This window comes from Brassica rapa, chromosome A02 (assembly GCF_000309985.2).
Source record: "Brassica rapa cultivar Chiifu-401-42 chromosome A02, CAAS_Brap_v3.01, whole genome shotgun sequence".
NCBI lineage: Eukaryota > Viridiplantae > Streptophyta > Magnoliopsida > Brassicales > Brassicaceae > Brassica > Brassica rapa.
Window position 1 is genome coordinate 10,964,470 of NC_024796.2, and position 13,753 is coordinate 10,978,222.

Consider the following 13,753-nt stretch of genomic DNA (forward strand, 5'->3'; position numbering starts at 1 on the left):
ACTAACTCTTTTAATATTTCATTTCAAAATTCTATTTCTACTTTTTGAGAAAATTATATTTCTACTTTATTAGATGAAATTGTCTTTTTAACACTATTAGATCAAATTGTCATTTCTCATTGATATTTATGTTTATTTTCTAAATATATTATATAAAATCTGAATCTGTGACTTAATTGAATTTGGTTTTTTTATGCATATCAAAAATACTTAAAATAAAATTAAATATAAATGAGTTAATTTTTATTAACTAAAATAAAACAGAGATTGTGATTCTTTTTGACAAACTAGATCCGTTTATATCGAAATTTGAAAAGATGCATAGGTTAAATTAGACATGTTTCAATTTTTGATTCATCTATAAATGTATTTCTATGTCTTTCTAACTTTTAAAACACCATTATTTCATTATCAAAGATGAAATTTGCTTTCAAACCTTGGTTTATTAGTTTCGTTATGCTCACAATTCTTATATTCGGTTTGTATTTAAATTTACAGCTTTATTAATATATTATATAATCATTCAAAAATAAATTTCTATTTTATGCCATTTATTTTATATACCTACAAAGATTATATGCTTAGTTCTATATTATTGACTTTAATGATTTTCCTAGAATAATGAATGATAAAAAGGATATATATACTTTCAGTTTTATTTATAAATAAATATGCATAAATCTCTCTAAACATATGTTTTACAAAAAATGATTTTTTTTTATTTTAAATATGAAAACTAAGGTTATGTTTTATTATAATAACAGGAGAAACGACGATTGCTCGTAAAAAAATGGTGTCAAACAGAAGTAAAAGAAATCAAAAGATATAATAGTGTGTTATTGTCAACATAAATGCGATCGCTGAATTTTTATCTACATTAAAATTCGAATAATATTTGTAATAATACTATGCCTATGTCATAGAAAAAAAATAAAAGTACTAATAAATTGTTGTGTGTTTTGGCATAATAAAGTGTACTAAGTTACTGAATACATAGACAAAAGAAAAGTTGCTGAATACAAATATAAATAACAAATATTGATACATGTGTCTTCTTTTTTCTTTTCGTTGTAAAATTGCATAAATTAACAAATATATATATAATATATATATATATATATATATATATTTATATATGTATATTGGAATTTGTTATTAATTTTATATAAAATTGAAATAAAAAATGGTAGAAGCTTCACACATGTCTTCCTCCAATGTCGTTTGAGGAAGAAGAAAGGAGGAAGAGACAATCGAGCACACACTTCTCGTGGCATGTGAGATCTCCGGAATTGAACCACATACGTGGGATACAAACCATGGGATACAAGTGTGGCAAATGGGTTCAGTCCGATAAGATCTGATCCGGCAGACTGATCTCACTCAAATTAATGAAGATTTTCATGCACAAAAAAAAAAATATACAAAAATAAGAGTAATTCTTGGATTCACCCCATAGGGTGAACTTCTAAGTTCACCAACCAATAGGATTTTATTATTTCAAATACGATATCTTCTAAAAAAGGAAACAAAATATTGTCAAGTTATATTATGTTTTTAAAATAAGAAGGTAAAAAAAATAATAGTTACAAAAAAAGATTTTTTTTAAAATATTGTTAACGTCGTCAGCAAAACACTAAACCCTAAATCCTAATCCCTAAACCCAAAATCCTAATCCCTAAACCCTAAATCCGAAACCCTAAACCTTTGGGTAAATCCTAAACCCTTGGGTAAATCCTAAACCCTTGGATAAATCATAAACTCTAAATCAAAAACACTAAACACAAAAATCCTAAACCCTTGAATGTTTTAGTGTTTAGTGTTTTTGATTTAGTGTTTATGATTTATCCAAGAGTTTAAAGTTTATCCAAGGGTTTAGGGTTTCGAATTTAGGGTTTAGGATTAGAATTTAGGGTTTAGTTTTTTCCTGACGACGTCAAAAATATTTTTTGTAATTACTACAATTTTTTTTTTATTTTAAAAACATAATATAACTTGACAATATTTTGTTCATTTTATAAAAGATATCAAATTTGAAATAACATAATCCTATTGGTTGGTGAACCTACAAGTTCACCATAGAGAGTGAACCCAAGAATAAGTTCAGAAATAATATGCTGAATTAATAAATATTTTAATAAACTTGCAAGAAATTGCAGAGAACCCCTGATAGCTTCCTCATATCGTGTTGGGGTGCCATCTTTCTACCTCTTATCTTGTTGTGGACATTTATGGACCATGCGTATATATTGCTACGTTTATTTTATTTTTTTGGGAGTCAAGACCATGCATTGAGTTACTGTTTTCACTTTTCACTAAAAATGTTTATTATATTAATCCAATAATTTATACGAAATCTGACTGGATTCATTATATAAAGAAGACAATAAGGCAGAGCAAAGGATTTTTCTCTTTAAAGTTATATTGAGATTAGATTCCGTCACATTTACATACAACCAAGAGAATCTGCCAATCACCCGCATGTCCCATCCTTTCTTTCCTTCAAAAAGATATATACTTATATGCGCTTAATTATAGAGATTTACAAGAACATATAAATTTTTTTTTTTTTGAGGAAAGGCTTTCAAACATACATATAAAATTTTCAAACGGCTAAATATATAAATATATATATCCATTGAATACATATTAATAAATATCCATTGTGAATCCGTTATCTGATTCATATTCACTTAATAAAAAGTACTTATCGGATACCATGTATCATTATTCTTAAATTATATATGAGACGTACCAATTGTGTACCCTTATACGTATCATATTTCTTAAAGAGTTTTTTTTTCTTTTTGAAAAAAAAAAACACAAATCAGAGTTAGTAACATGTAAGAAACTCGATAAGCAGATGAATATTTCTTAAAGAGTTTCTCTTTTGAATTTTATAATCATGGTTTTGAATTGTATATATGTTTCTCAATTCTGATAATTAAACCGTTCCTTCCTTTATTTTGTTGTAGATGCAGATAGATGGAGCTAGATTTTTTGTGTATCAAAAGCTTGATTTGGAAATAAGATTCTGAGAAAAACCAAAAATTTCAAAGTACAAAATTGTATAGAGCATTAATGATGAAAATCAGAAGAAGAAAAATTCAACGATTGGTATAACATTTGACGACAAAAAAACTAGCCAACAAAAAAGAGATTCAAACAATACAACAGTATATATATATTTCTATCACGTAAATAAAATACAAGTAACTCATGATCATGAGCATCATGAGTACAAAGATGCATGGTAGCTTAGAAAATATGTAAACTTACGACATGCGTACATATAGTTTTGGTACCATGCACATAGGAAGTTCATTTTTTCACCATCGTCGGCTATATAAATAAATACATTATTGCTCCGTTTTGAAATGAATAAGGTGTATGAACGGACATATATTGTATATATACAAGTAGGGCAACATTACCGAAGAGCAAGCCAAGATAGAGATGAGACACAACACAACAAACCTTACACTTTTTTCTTTATCACTCTTTTCAGGAGCGATTCTTGTATTTAGACACCCTTACTTAATTATAAAATGCATCACCATCTATCCCGGAGAATTAATTAATGCAATTCGTCTGATAGACATAGCTTATCATTACATAAAATCCAAAGATTATAGAAAACCTTTAAGATATTAATTAAGTACACTATAAATCTCGAATTATCAGCAAAATACAACATATATAAAATACAATTGTAACAATTGATCACCCATCAAATGCTTAAGAAAATGTTACAAGGCTACAACTTTTACGAATCGTGCGAAACCTATAGATGTCGATATTTAATTATTTATAAAGCCACACCTAATCTATACTATACTAAAAGGGGGATATAAGCCATGGAGAGGGTGTCCACATAGGATAGAAAAATCAACCAATCAGAGAACCCGAAATTGCCATGTCATCTCATTTTTTTTCGTAAAAAATAAAAAAACAATGCGAAGGTGAGGATCGAACCCGGGTTAGTATGATATATATATAGGACAGTTACCACTAAGCCATTGAAACTTTCTTGGACACATATACAAGAACCACTAAGTATATAATCACAAACTCTTATGTACATTTACAATAATATGAATTCAACTTTCAAGACTCCGATACTTTATTTTGTAAAAAAAAATAAGTAAGTGACTAAGCTAATATATTCTTAGAAAGTGTGAGAACGTTGACAAGTATGAAAAAGCATAGATTTTTGTTTTCGTGACAAAGTTAAGAATTTTGTAAAAGTAAGTTTAACATATAAATTTTCGTGACAAATATGAAAAACCATAGATTTTTGTAAAATTTTGACAAAATAACTCATAACATACTTCTCTAATGTCTTAATAAAATATTATTTAAGGGTGCAATAATTAAATATATTAATTCAATAAATTTTGTAATTTATAGACAAAACAATAACACAACAAATTTTGAAACATTTGTTTAACCTATCGATTTTTTTTCATGAGAATCCAACTAAACAAGATAAAAAAATAATTAGATTTACAAATATTTAATTACCATTTTATTCAATTTTGATTAATTTCAAATTATCATAATGTATCTTTTTGAAGTTACAAATATGAAAAAGCATAGATTTTTGTACAATTTGACAAAACAACTCAAAACATATTTTTCTAATGTCTTAATAAAATATTATTTAAGGATGCAATAATTAAATATATTAATTCAATAAATTTTATAATTTATAGACAAAACAATACCACAACAAATTTTGAAACATTTGTTTAACCAATCGATTTTTTTTTCATGAGAATCCAACTAAACAATTAGATTTACAAATATTTAATTACCATTTTCTTCAATTTTGATTCATTTTAAATTGTAATAATGTATCTTTTTGAAGTTACAAAATAATAATGTTCTTTTTTTATTACACTAGAATTATATATAGATTATATATACACAAAATAAATATATTATAACAACATAAATTTACTTTCCCCGATTCATATGAAAACTTTTTAAGTTATCCACCAAAGCAAATTAATTAAATCAATGAAATTGTTAAAATACAGCAAATTAATATATTATTTTATTTTAAATTAAATTATTTAAAAAGTGTATTTTTGTTAAAACAAAATAATAAATAAGTAAAACTGATTTGATGGTAATTTTTATGATATATATATATATATATATATATATATATCAATTCTGTGAAAGAAACAGAAGCTTAATATGGAAAAAAATCTTAAATACAAAAACCTCTAAAAATTAACAAAAAAACTAACAAATTAAACTATGATATCACTTAAAAGCTTCTTAGACCATATTAATAAAATATTTAAGCGATAATTAGACAAATTTGATTTTTTTTCCAGCAAAAAGTTTATTATTAATTAGCATCAGTTATTTCAAGATGTTAAAGAAATGGTGGACAAAAAAATAGGATGGACATTAATGATATATGAACTATGAATAGTACTTTGTGAAGCAGACTTAGATAACATATATGCACATACATTTTCAGTCCTTTTTGATGCCTAAATTCAATTTCTTCAGAGTAATTATTCCACAAATAGATCGTATGAGATATTGTTTTGATATGTAGATTTGTTTTTTCAATGTTAAGAAGATTGATAACTGTAAAAATGTCTCATTCGTATATGATATGTCTATAACCGAGTCCCCAACATGAGACAAGTTTGTTTAAAAAGTAAATAATTTTATTTTTCTTATATTATATAATAAATATATATTATTTACTGATAATAAAAATATAGTTATTCATCTATCACAAATATCTATGCAAATATGTGAATCAAGTACAACAATCAAACAACATAATGATTTCCACAAAGAAAATTTAAAAAATATATTTATGTTATGTAGTCATATTTTATATTTTTAAAATAATATAATACAATATTATACATTATTTTTTAGAATTGAGAAATACATATAATATCTTATCCGCGCGTAGCGCGGTTAAAAAATCTAGTCATATATAATAAAACAAAAACTCATTTACACATAAGAAGAAAAACAAGAGAGGAAATTAAAAGTAGGACCATGTTGAGAATAGAATATATAACGGCAATAAAAATTGCAAGCACAGAGAAAATAGGTATGCACATACGATATGTGTCCATTAAGATAGATCGATGTCCATACAACCAAAAGCGAAGTGTACACAATCTCTTTTTTTTGGTCTGATCTTATTGCCTAATAGATCGAAGAGAAAATAAAACGACATTATAAAGGGCAATGTATACTAAAAAGTGGTGTGAAATCGGGAAATGATCGAAGAAAGACAATTAATAATGAAAATTTTAAATAAAGAAAAAAGGAAAGGAAAGAGGAAAGGGTCAAGAGAGCATATATTCCCTTCTCCAACAGAACCCCACTCATGTTTCCAGATATGGAGTGAAAGGAGAAAGAAAAAGAATAACAGCAACCACTCCAAAGATTTGTATATAAATCCTCCATATCTTTGCCAACAAACCCAACAATCTCTGAAAACAAATAACCTTTCGTTTTTTATTTATATCTCTTGGGTGGCTTGTTCTTAATTGTAAACTCTAGAGAGAGATTTGTATGTGTTTATATATTAATGGAGAGCAACACTAATAATGGTAATAATCACAAGGCAAAGGTGAGTCTTGTGTTGTCAACAGATGCTAAGCCCAGACTGAAATGGACTTGTGAGCTTCATCAGAGATTCATCGAAGCCGTTAATCAACTCGGTGGACCTAACAGTATATATTTTGTGTCTTTTTTCTTCTTTTATTCTTAGTCTTTTTTTTTTCTTTTTTCTTTTTATTCTTAGTCTTTTTTCATTAACTATATTTCTTGATGATTTTTTTTCCGTTTGTTTTGTTTTGTATGTTGCAGAAGCAACACCTAAGGGTCTGATGAAGGCTATGGAGATCCCTGGGCTTACCTTGTATCATCTCAAGAGCCATTTACAGGTTATTAATGTTTATCAGAATCTTTGATTGGATCAGTGGTTTTAGTTTTTTTTTTTTTTAAAGATCAAATTTTGATGATTTTATATTGATCATCTTTCGACAGAAATATCGGCTAGGGAAGAGCCTAAAATTCGATGATAACAAGCTAGAAGGTATAAGAATCTTTTTTATTTCCATTTATTATAACACTGATCATGATTCTTGAATTTAAACTATGATCTGACCTAATAGGGTTAATGATTCTGTAGATATTATTTCTTCTTATTGATGATTTACTTCTTGGTCTAGCAGTTTCCTCAGCTTCAGAAACCCAAGAAGCTGAGAGTAAAAACGATTCTGGAAATTTTAGAGGCAATGTCAACCAAGAAAACAACGATCCAGCTAACGAGTAATTAATGATCATCGTAACAGTAATATCTTCCATAGGTAGATTATTTCAATAAACTGAAAATTAATTGATTGGTTTATTTTGAAGCAGAGGCTTGAAAATCACGGAGGCTCTACAACTGCAGATGGAAGTTCAGAAGAAACTTCATGAACAAATCGAGGTAATAAATATCAATAAAATCTTTTAATTAAGCCAGAACAAATAAGTATCTCTTTGGGGTCTTAAAATTATTTGGTTTCAGGTTCAGAGGCATTTGCAAGTGAAGATTGAGGCACAAGGAAAGTATTTACAGTCAGTTTTAATGAAAGCTCAACAAACTCTCGCTGGCTACACATCTGCCAGTCTTGGCATGGACTTTGCTAGAAGCGAGCTCTCTAGATTAGCTTCAATGATGAATCCGAGTTCTTCCTTCTCAGAGCAAACGCAAGTGGAAGATTACGAAGAAGAAGGATTCTTGTGGTGCAAGAAACCAGAAAACAGAGAAAAAAGACAGCCAAGAAGTTCAGTTGAGAGCTCGCTGACATCTTCAGAGAGCTCAGAGACAAAACTGAATAATAATAACGAAGAGAGGAAATCGATGGAGCTTCCATTGATGGAGATCAAATCAGAAGCGATGACGGCGAAGAAGACTAAGAGAAGCTTAAATGACGTCCTTTGCGTGGAACATCAGCCTCTAAAGAAAAGAGATTTTGGAGTTGACGATGATGATGAGCAGCACTTGAGGTTGAGTTTGAATAGTTACAAGCAAGACATGGGGACGTGTCCAAACATGGACTAGGGTTTAAGTGAAAAAAAAACATTAATATAAATATTTTAAGAAAATCCAATATACAAATATGCGTAGATTTCCATAGATAATATAAATTCAGGGCGAAGAACGCATGGGAATATTCTACATGAGTCAACATGATTTATAATATAGAAAAAAAAATGTGTGATATGTGTGTACAGTTTAGGTGGGGAGGTTTGTGGATGTGGTAAAGGCGGGAACTTTTTATGATCAATGAAAGAAACAAAATGATTAGAGTAGAGTGAGCTTTTATTATTATGTCCCGACCATGATAAGCATGTAGGCTTCTCAGTGGTTATTTTAGGCCTGGGCATTTTACCCGGACCCGAGGACCCGATCCGGAACCGACCCGAAAATACAGGTTCGGGTCTAGAACCGCAACCGAGAATTTTACCCTATTGGGTCTAAAGATGGAGGACCCGCGAGTAGCAGGTTCGGGTCCAGAACCGACCCGGGACCCGATCGGGTATTTTAAGAACCGAAAGTTAGTAGACTTTATTAGTCTTTATATGTGTTTTGGGTCTACTGCAGGTTTTCAGATTGTATTTTTTTATGGTTATTGCTCGTTATCAAAATTTCAAGTTTGGCGATCGGGTAAAATTAAAGATTCATGGGTACAAGTAGACCCGAAACACATATTTTAGACCAAAAATATATAGAACTGACCCGAAAAAATCAGGAACCGATCCGAAAATGTGCCATCTACCCGAATATGGACCCGAAATACTTGGATCCGACCCGAAACATTAAAGAACCGAAAAAAATTTGGGCATTAATGGGTATGAGAAAAATGGACCCGAACCGACCCGGACCCGACAAGACCCGACCCGGAACCGACCCGAATTTTTTAAAGTACCTATGTGGGTCCAAAACTCCAGGACCCGAAAGACCCGGACCCGGAAAGACCCGACCCGAACCCGACCCGAGGACCCGGATGCCCAGGCCTAGGTTATTTTATGACAAGACAAACCATATTTACTTGAGGTCTCAAAAATAAATTCGAATACCTTACTTAGTTATAAATAAATGTTTTAAGTTTTCTTCGGAAACCCCATGTAAAGGTGGTAATACTAGTTATGAATCTTTTGTAACATAGAGGAAGCGAGTCACGTGTTCATGAAAATCTTATCACTTTGTTAAATAACATTTTTTATTTTGCAAAATTTGTGGAAATTAAAATAATTTTTTTTTTGTTTTAAATAGCATTCTCAACTTTGTTTTGATGGTTTTTACTTCTAAATTGACATAAACTTACTTGCGTTACCACAATTAGACATCTAATTTGACATAAAATTAGAGTTGACAGGGCTCGTGGACTAAAAAAATCAAACAGAACGAAACCGAACCGAACCTAAACGACACTTTCTAACCATTCGGTTGCATATGTGTCAATTCAGATGGTTCAGTTTGGTTTGGTTTTAAACCGAAATGAATCGAAAAACAAAATATTTGTTTAATTAGATTAACTGTATATACTAATAATATTCAAATTTAAAATATTTAACTATCTAATAAACAAATAAACATAGTTTTAACGTTATATCAAAATGAATAAACATAATATTTAACAGTTAAAATAAAAGAACATGAATTTCTTACACTGTCACTACAAGAAAACACCGGGATTCCAACGACAAATATCGTCGGTATGTCCTCGGAATAACGGTATTCCGAGGATATACTGACGAGAATTATCGTCGAAAAATTCTCGTCGGAAAGTAAAATTTTCTCGGAATTTCCTTAGAAAATTCTGAGAGAATACCGAGAATTAAAGATTCCGAAGACATTCCAAAAAAATATTTCCTAGGACTGTTCGTCGGTATCTCCTCGGAGCTTTCCGATGGAACGGTCCTCGGAAACATTCCGAGAGAAAAGAGGTATCGGAATATTCCGACGAACTTCGGCCGTCGGAATATTCCGAGAAACCTTAGCCGTCGGAATATTCCGAGGAAGTTTATCCGTCGGGATATTCCGAGGACCTTCACCCCTCAGAATATTCCAAGGAAATTGTTGTCGGAATATCCCGAGGGATACACTTCCTCGGAATATTCTCAAAATTAATTTATTTTTAAAAACTAAAAATTTATTTATTTTATTTGAAATTTGAAAATATAAAATGACATGTCATCAAAACCGAAAATCTACCTATAATATTTATATTAGGTTCAAAAATAATAGTATTAAATTATTAGATACATCTTCTACATTTTAATTATGATGTTTACATTTACGTTTAAAATATGAAAAAGTAATAATCTAGTATCAAATGATAATTTTTTTATGTTTTATAAATTATTTTTTTTAATCGAAATAGAAATGAATTAAAACCAACTTGAGTGAACTAAATAAACACAAAACAAACCGAATCAAACCGAACACAAAACCAAACTAAACTAATTTTGGTTGATTTAAATTACAGTTTTTTTATATCCAAACAAACCAGACCAAACTGAACGCGAATTTAAACTAATATACACATCCCTAGTTGACATCATTTTACTTTCAAATTCACAAAAACTTATCGTTGGTAACTTTTTACTCACAGTTGATAAATTATGTCATCACGTTTTCTCAACTAAAATTAACTAACACATATATATAAAGTTGTAAATAAATTCATCCAGTTTCGAAAATTTAGAAAAAAATTTGGAAAAAGTCTAGAAAAATTATTTGTAGACTACTTTAGAATCTTTTTGTAACATAAACTATTTCTAATAATATATTGAACACAATAGCAATTAAAAGTTACCCTAAAATGACATCAAATCATTTTTTTCGTTTAGTCATGAACAATCTCATCTCGACCTCCGCCTTTAAAAAATAATGAGAAACGCACACAGAAGGGAAAAATGAGAAGGAAAATGAACTCAGACATGTATTCAGTACAAAAATGTTATTGAAGAAATTAGAAAACCAAAAAGAATTCTACGTGCAGTGTTTCTTTCTTTTTTCTTTTTACTTTACACCCATTAATTGTGAGTCGAAACTTACGAGAACATTTCTTAGCAAAAAAGACTAACGAGAACATACAAAATGACAACCTAAATGAGAAACAGTTCGTACTTGATTCATGTGACCATATAAACAATATGGTCATCCAAACATTTCAGAAAATATAAATTGAAATTATTGACGATTTTTCATTGTCTCATGCAAAGCATATGTGTTTATAACCCGTGATATCTATATAGCCAAAATCTTCTTTTGTCTGAACTCAGCTATTTGCCTTCCCATTGTTCTAAATAAAAATGTGAAAAGGTTCTTGGTATCTCTTCAAAGTCATGTAAATTATGGCTCTGCTATTAATAGTGTTACGGTCAGGTGGGGTCAAACCATCTAAGAAAATTGGTGAACAGTTGGTTAGCTAATTTCAATCAATGTTTAAGATAGAAAGATAACAGATGAGTTTTCGGAAATGAAACGCTACATCTATTTTTGCTGATCAAACATGTTTTAGTATTAGGATTAGAACGTTAGATTAGTTATATTACAAGATATACTTTGTAATGTGGGAGTTTACGCAAACTTATAGAGAATTGTAGATTACCTTTTATCAAATTTGGTTTGTGGGGTAAGCATGAATGTTATACATCAATTGTACTTGATTGATGTAAAACGAGACTGTCTAACATGCACATGATACAACCTTTTAGCATCCGATGTAGAGTTTTGGTTCCAACTTGAGGCACGTTCTGCTCACATGTTATATGTTTGACTTATTCGAATTTACCCCCAAAATATGTCAAAAAGGGTTAAGTAAAATAGTGATAATGGTAAAATCTAATTTCATACAACAACAAAAAAGTACATTCGCATGAAGATGAACTCCGGACAAATTCATACTTGTTAGAAATGTAAAATACGGAAGAGAAAAGTCTTACTCAGCCCAACTTTTCTATAGGCCCGTGCTCCCCCATTATCATTAATATGTCAAATGGCCATGCCCATCCCATTTGATTACTTGACAAAGAGAATGAACAATTGCAATTTGCAAAGCTCTATAACATTTAAATAAAACCTGATATGCTTAACTGACCATTTATTTATTCATATCAGAAGCTAGGAACATTGTGATGACATTAGACTAAACCGGACGCGGGCTAAGGCCAAATTGCCAAAACAGCCAGGCCAAATGGCTCTTTTAAAAAATATAATTTAGCAGTAGCCGGTCAGGACCAGACTGTATCAAGACAGGGACAATGCGCTTGACTGTCCATCGCAGCATCCTATTTTTTTTGTAACACCACCATCACCTACCTATAATTGAGTTATAACTCAAGTTTCCTTTGTTGTGCTTTTAACTTCTTTAGAATCCTTTCTCATGTCATGGTGGCCACTTCCCTCCGACCACATCAGAGATCTCGTTGGTAACATCAAATACCCAATTAAAAGAGAATATTATTACTTATAGCATGATTGTTTGTTAGATTCTACACTAGTTTTTAGTTTTTAGTTTTTGATTTTTCAAAAACTAAAAACCAAAAACCAAAACCAAAACCAAAATATCATCACCCTAAAATTTAGAAATACATATAGATTTATAATATACAAAACAATCTCCTTTAAGATCAACATTCAAGATTTAGTTATCTTATTTTTAAATGTATGTTTTGGGTTTTTTTAAGTAAAGGAAAAGTTGCAACTTTAGGACTAACCTCGAGAATGAAGAAAGCAAAGTGGGAACTCAAAATCAGCAAATGGGTATTTTTTTTTTCGTACCAACGACTGGTCTCGTACTTTGTTTTCTGAGCCTGCAAGCAATATCCAATCTTCAGTTTTAAATTATTATGTTACTTTGAGACAGGGCCGGCTCAACACTGATAGGGGCCCTAGGGCAAAAAAAAAATTTTTTTACTCTCTAAAATTTATATAGAGATAATGTTTAAAATATTTGATCAAAAAAAAATTTGATCAAAAAAAAAAAGATAATGTTTAAAATATTTTTAAAATTTAATCAATAATATTTTGTATATTTTGTAATGAAAATAAAACTATATACATATCAAATAATTTTGGGCCCTTTTCAATTTTATTTATTGTATTTATAATTTTTTTTATATATAAAAATATAGATTTATAAAAAATTGGACCCCTTATTTATCATTACATGGGGGGACACGGGTTCGGACCCGGGGCGGTCGCACCGCTTGTCCCCCTTTGTAAGCCGGCCCTGCTTTGAGAGAGAACCTGATGCTTCAGATTGTTCGAAGTACCATTTGTTAAACAAAAAAACAATATTGCTAAAACAAAACTAAAAGAAATTTAAATGACAACAGTAAAGAAAAGGGAAGTCAGATAAAGAAAAAGATCGTCCCTGATGAATAAATGAGGCAAGGAAAAGAGAATTTAATAAGTAAGGGAACCATATCAAAACCAAAGTGAGTCTTTTTGAATCATTGCATTCAGAATTAAGATCTGTGAATGAATCAACAGGGTTGGAAAAAAAACATTAAGTCTTTGTAGTTTACATTGTATCTTAAACTTGACGAGCAATTATCGAATCTCAACCAGGAAGAGTTAGTCTGGTGGTAAACGGCTTGCGGCTGCAAGTACGCTTCCGGGTTCGATTCGCACTGGTCACCAGGAAATTTACATGTGGATTTGCTCTGGCGTCTGAGACCAAAGACCGTTGTCTGGCCA

The 13,753-nt window shown here is 30.1% G+C and overlaps 2 protein-coding genes across 3 annotated transcripts in view; one reads left to right on the forward strand and one right to left on the reverse strand.

The window, feature by feature from the left end:
* Positions 1 to 13,753, reverse strand: part of LOC103852615 (SNF1-related protein kinase regulatory subunit gamma-1-like) — a 423,770-nt gene that overhangs the window by 256,456 nt on the left and 153,561 nt on the right. The gene's annotated exons all lie outside the window — the stretch shown is intronic.
* Positions 5,950 to 10,458, forward strand: LOC103852594 (myb family transcription factor PHL8). 2 transcript variants are annotated; one of them, XR_004455354.1, is made up of 7 exons: positions 5,950 to 6,722; positions 6,859 to 6,935; positions 7,039 to 7,087; positions 7,227 to 7,323; positions 7,414 to 7,483; positions 7,565 to 8,407; positions 9,062 to 10,458. XR_004455354.1 is itself a non-coding variant. In XM_009129496.3 (6 exons), the coding sequence occupies exons 1-6, from the start codon at positions 6,578 to 6,580 to the stop codon at positions 8,099 to 8,101; spliced, it is 975 nt and encodes a 324-aa protein (XP_009127744.1). In that variant the 5' UTR covers positions 5,950 to 6,577; the 3' UTR covers positions 8,102 to 10,458. The 2 variants fall into 2 exon arrangements, 1 of the variants encoding a protein (XP_009127744.1); XM_009129496.3 differs by having other exon boundaries at positions 7,565 to 10,458.

What these genes read in the sequence shown, in the direction of transcription:
- LOC103852594 (XM_009129496.3), top strand. Translation starts at nt 6,578, where the DNA reads ATGGAGAGCAACACTAATAATGGTAATAATCACAAGGCAAAGGTGAGT. An exon ending in ATCTCAAGAGCCATTTACAG is followed by an intron (nt 6,936 to 7,038) that starts GTTATTAATGTT and finishes ATCTTTCGACAG; the next exon opens with AAATATCGGCTAGGGAAGAG. An exon ending in AACTTCATGAACAAATCGAG is followed by an intron (nt 7,484 to 7,564) that starts GTAATAAATATC and finishes ATTTGGTTTCAG; the next exon opens with GTTCAGAGGCATTTGCAAGT.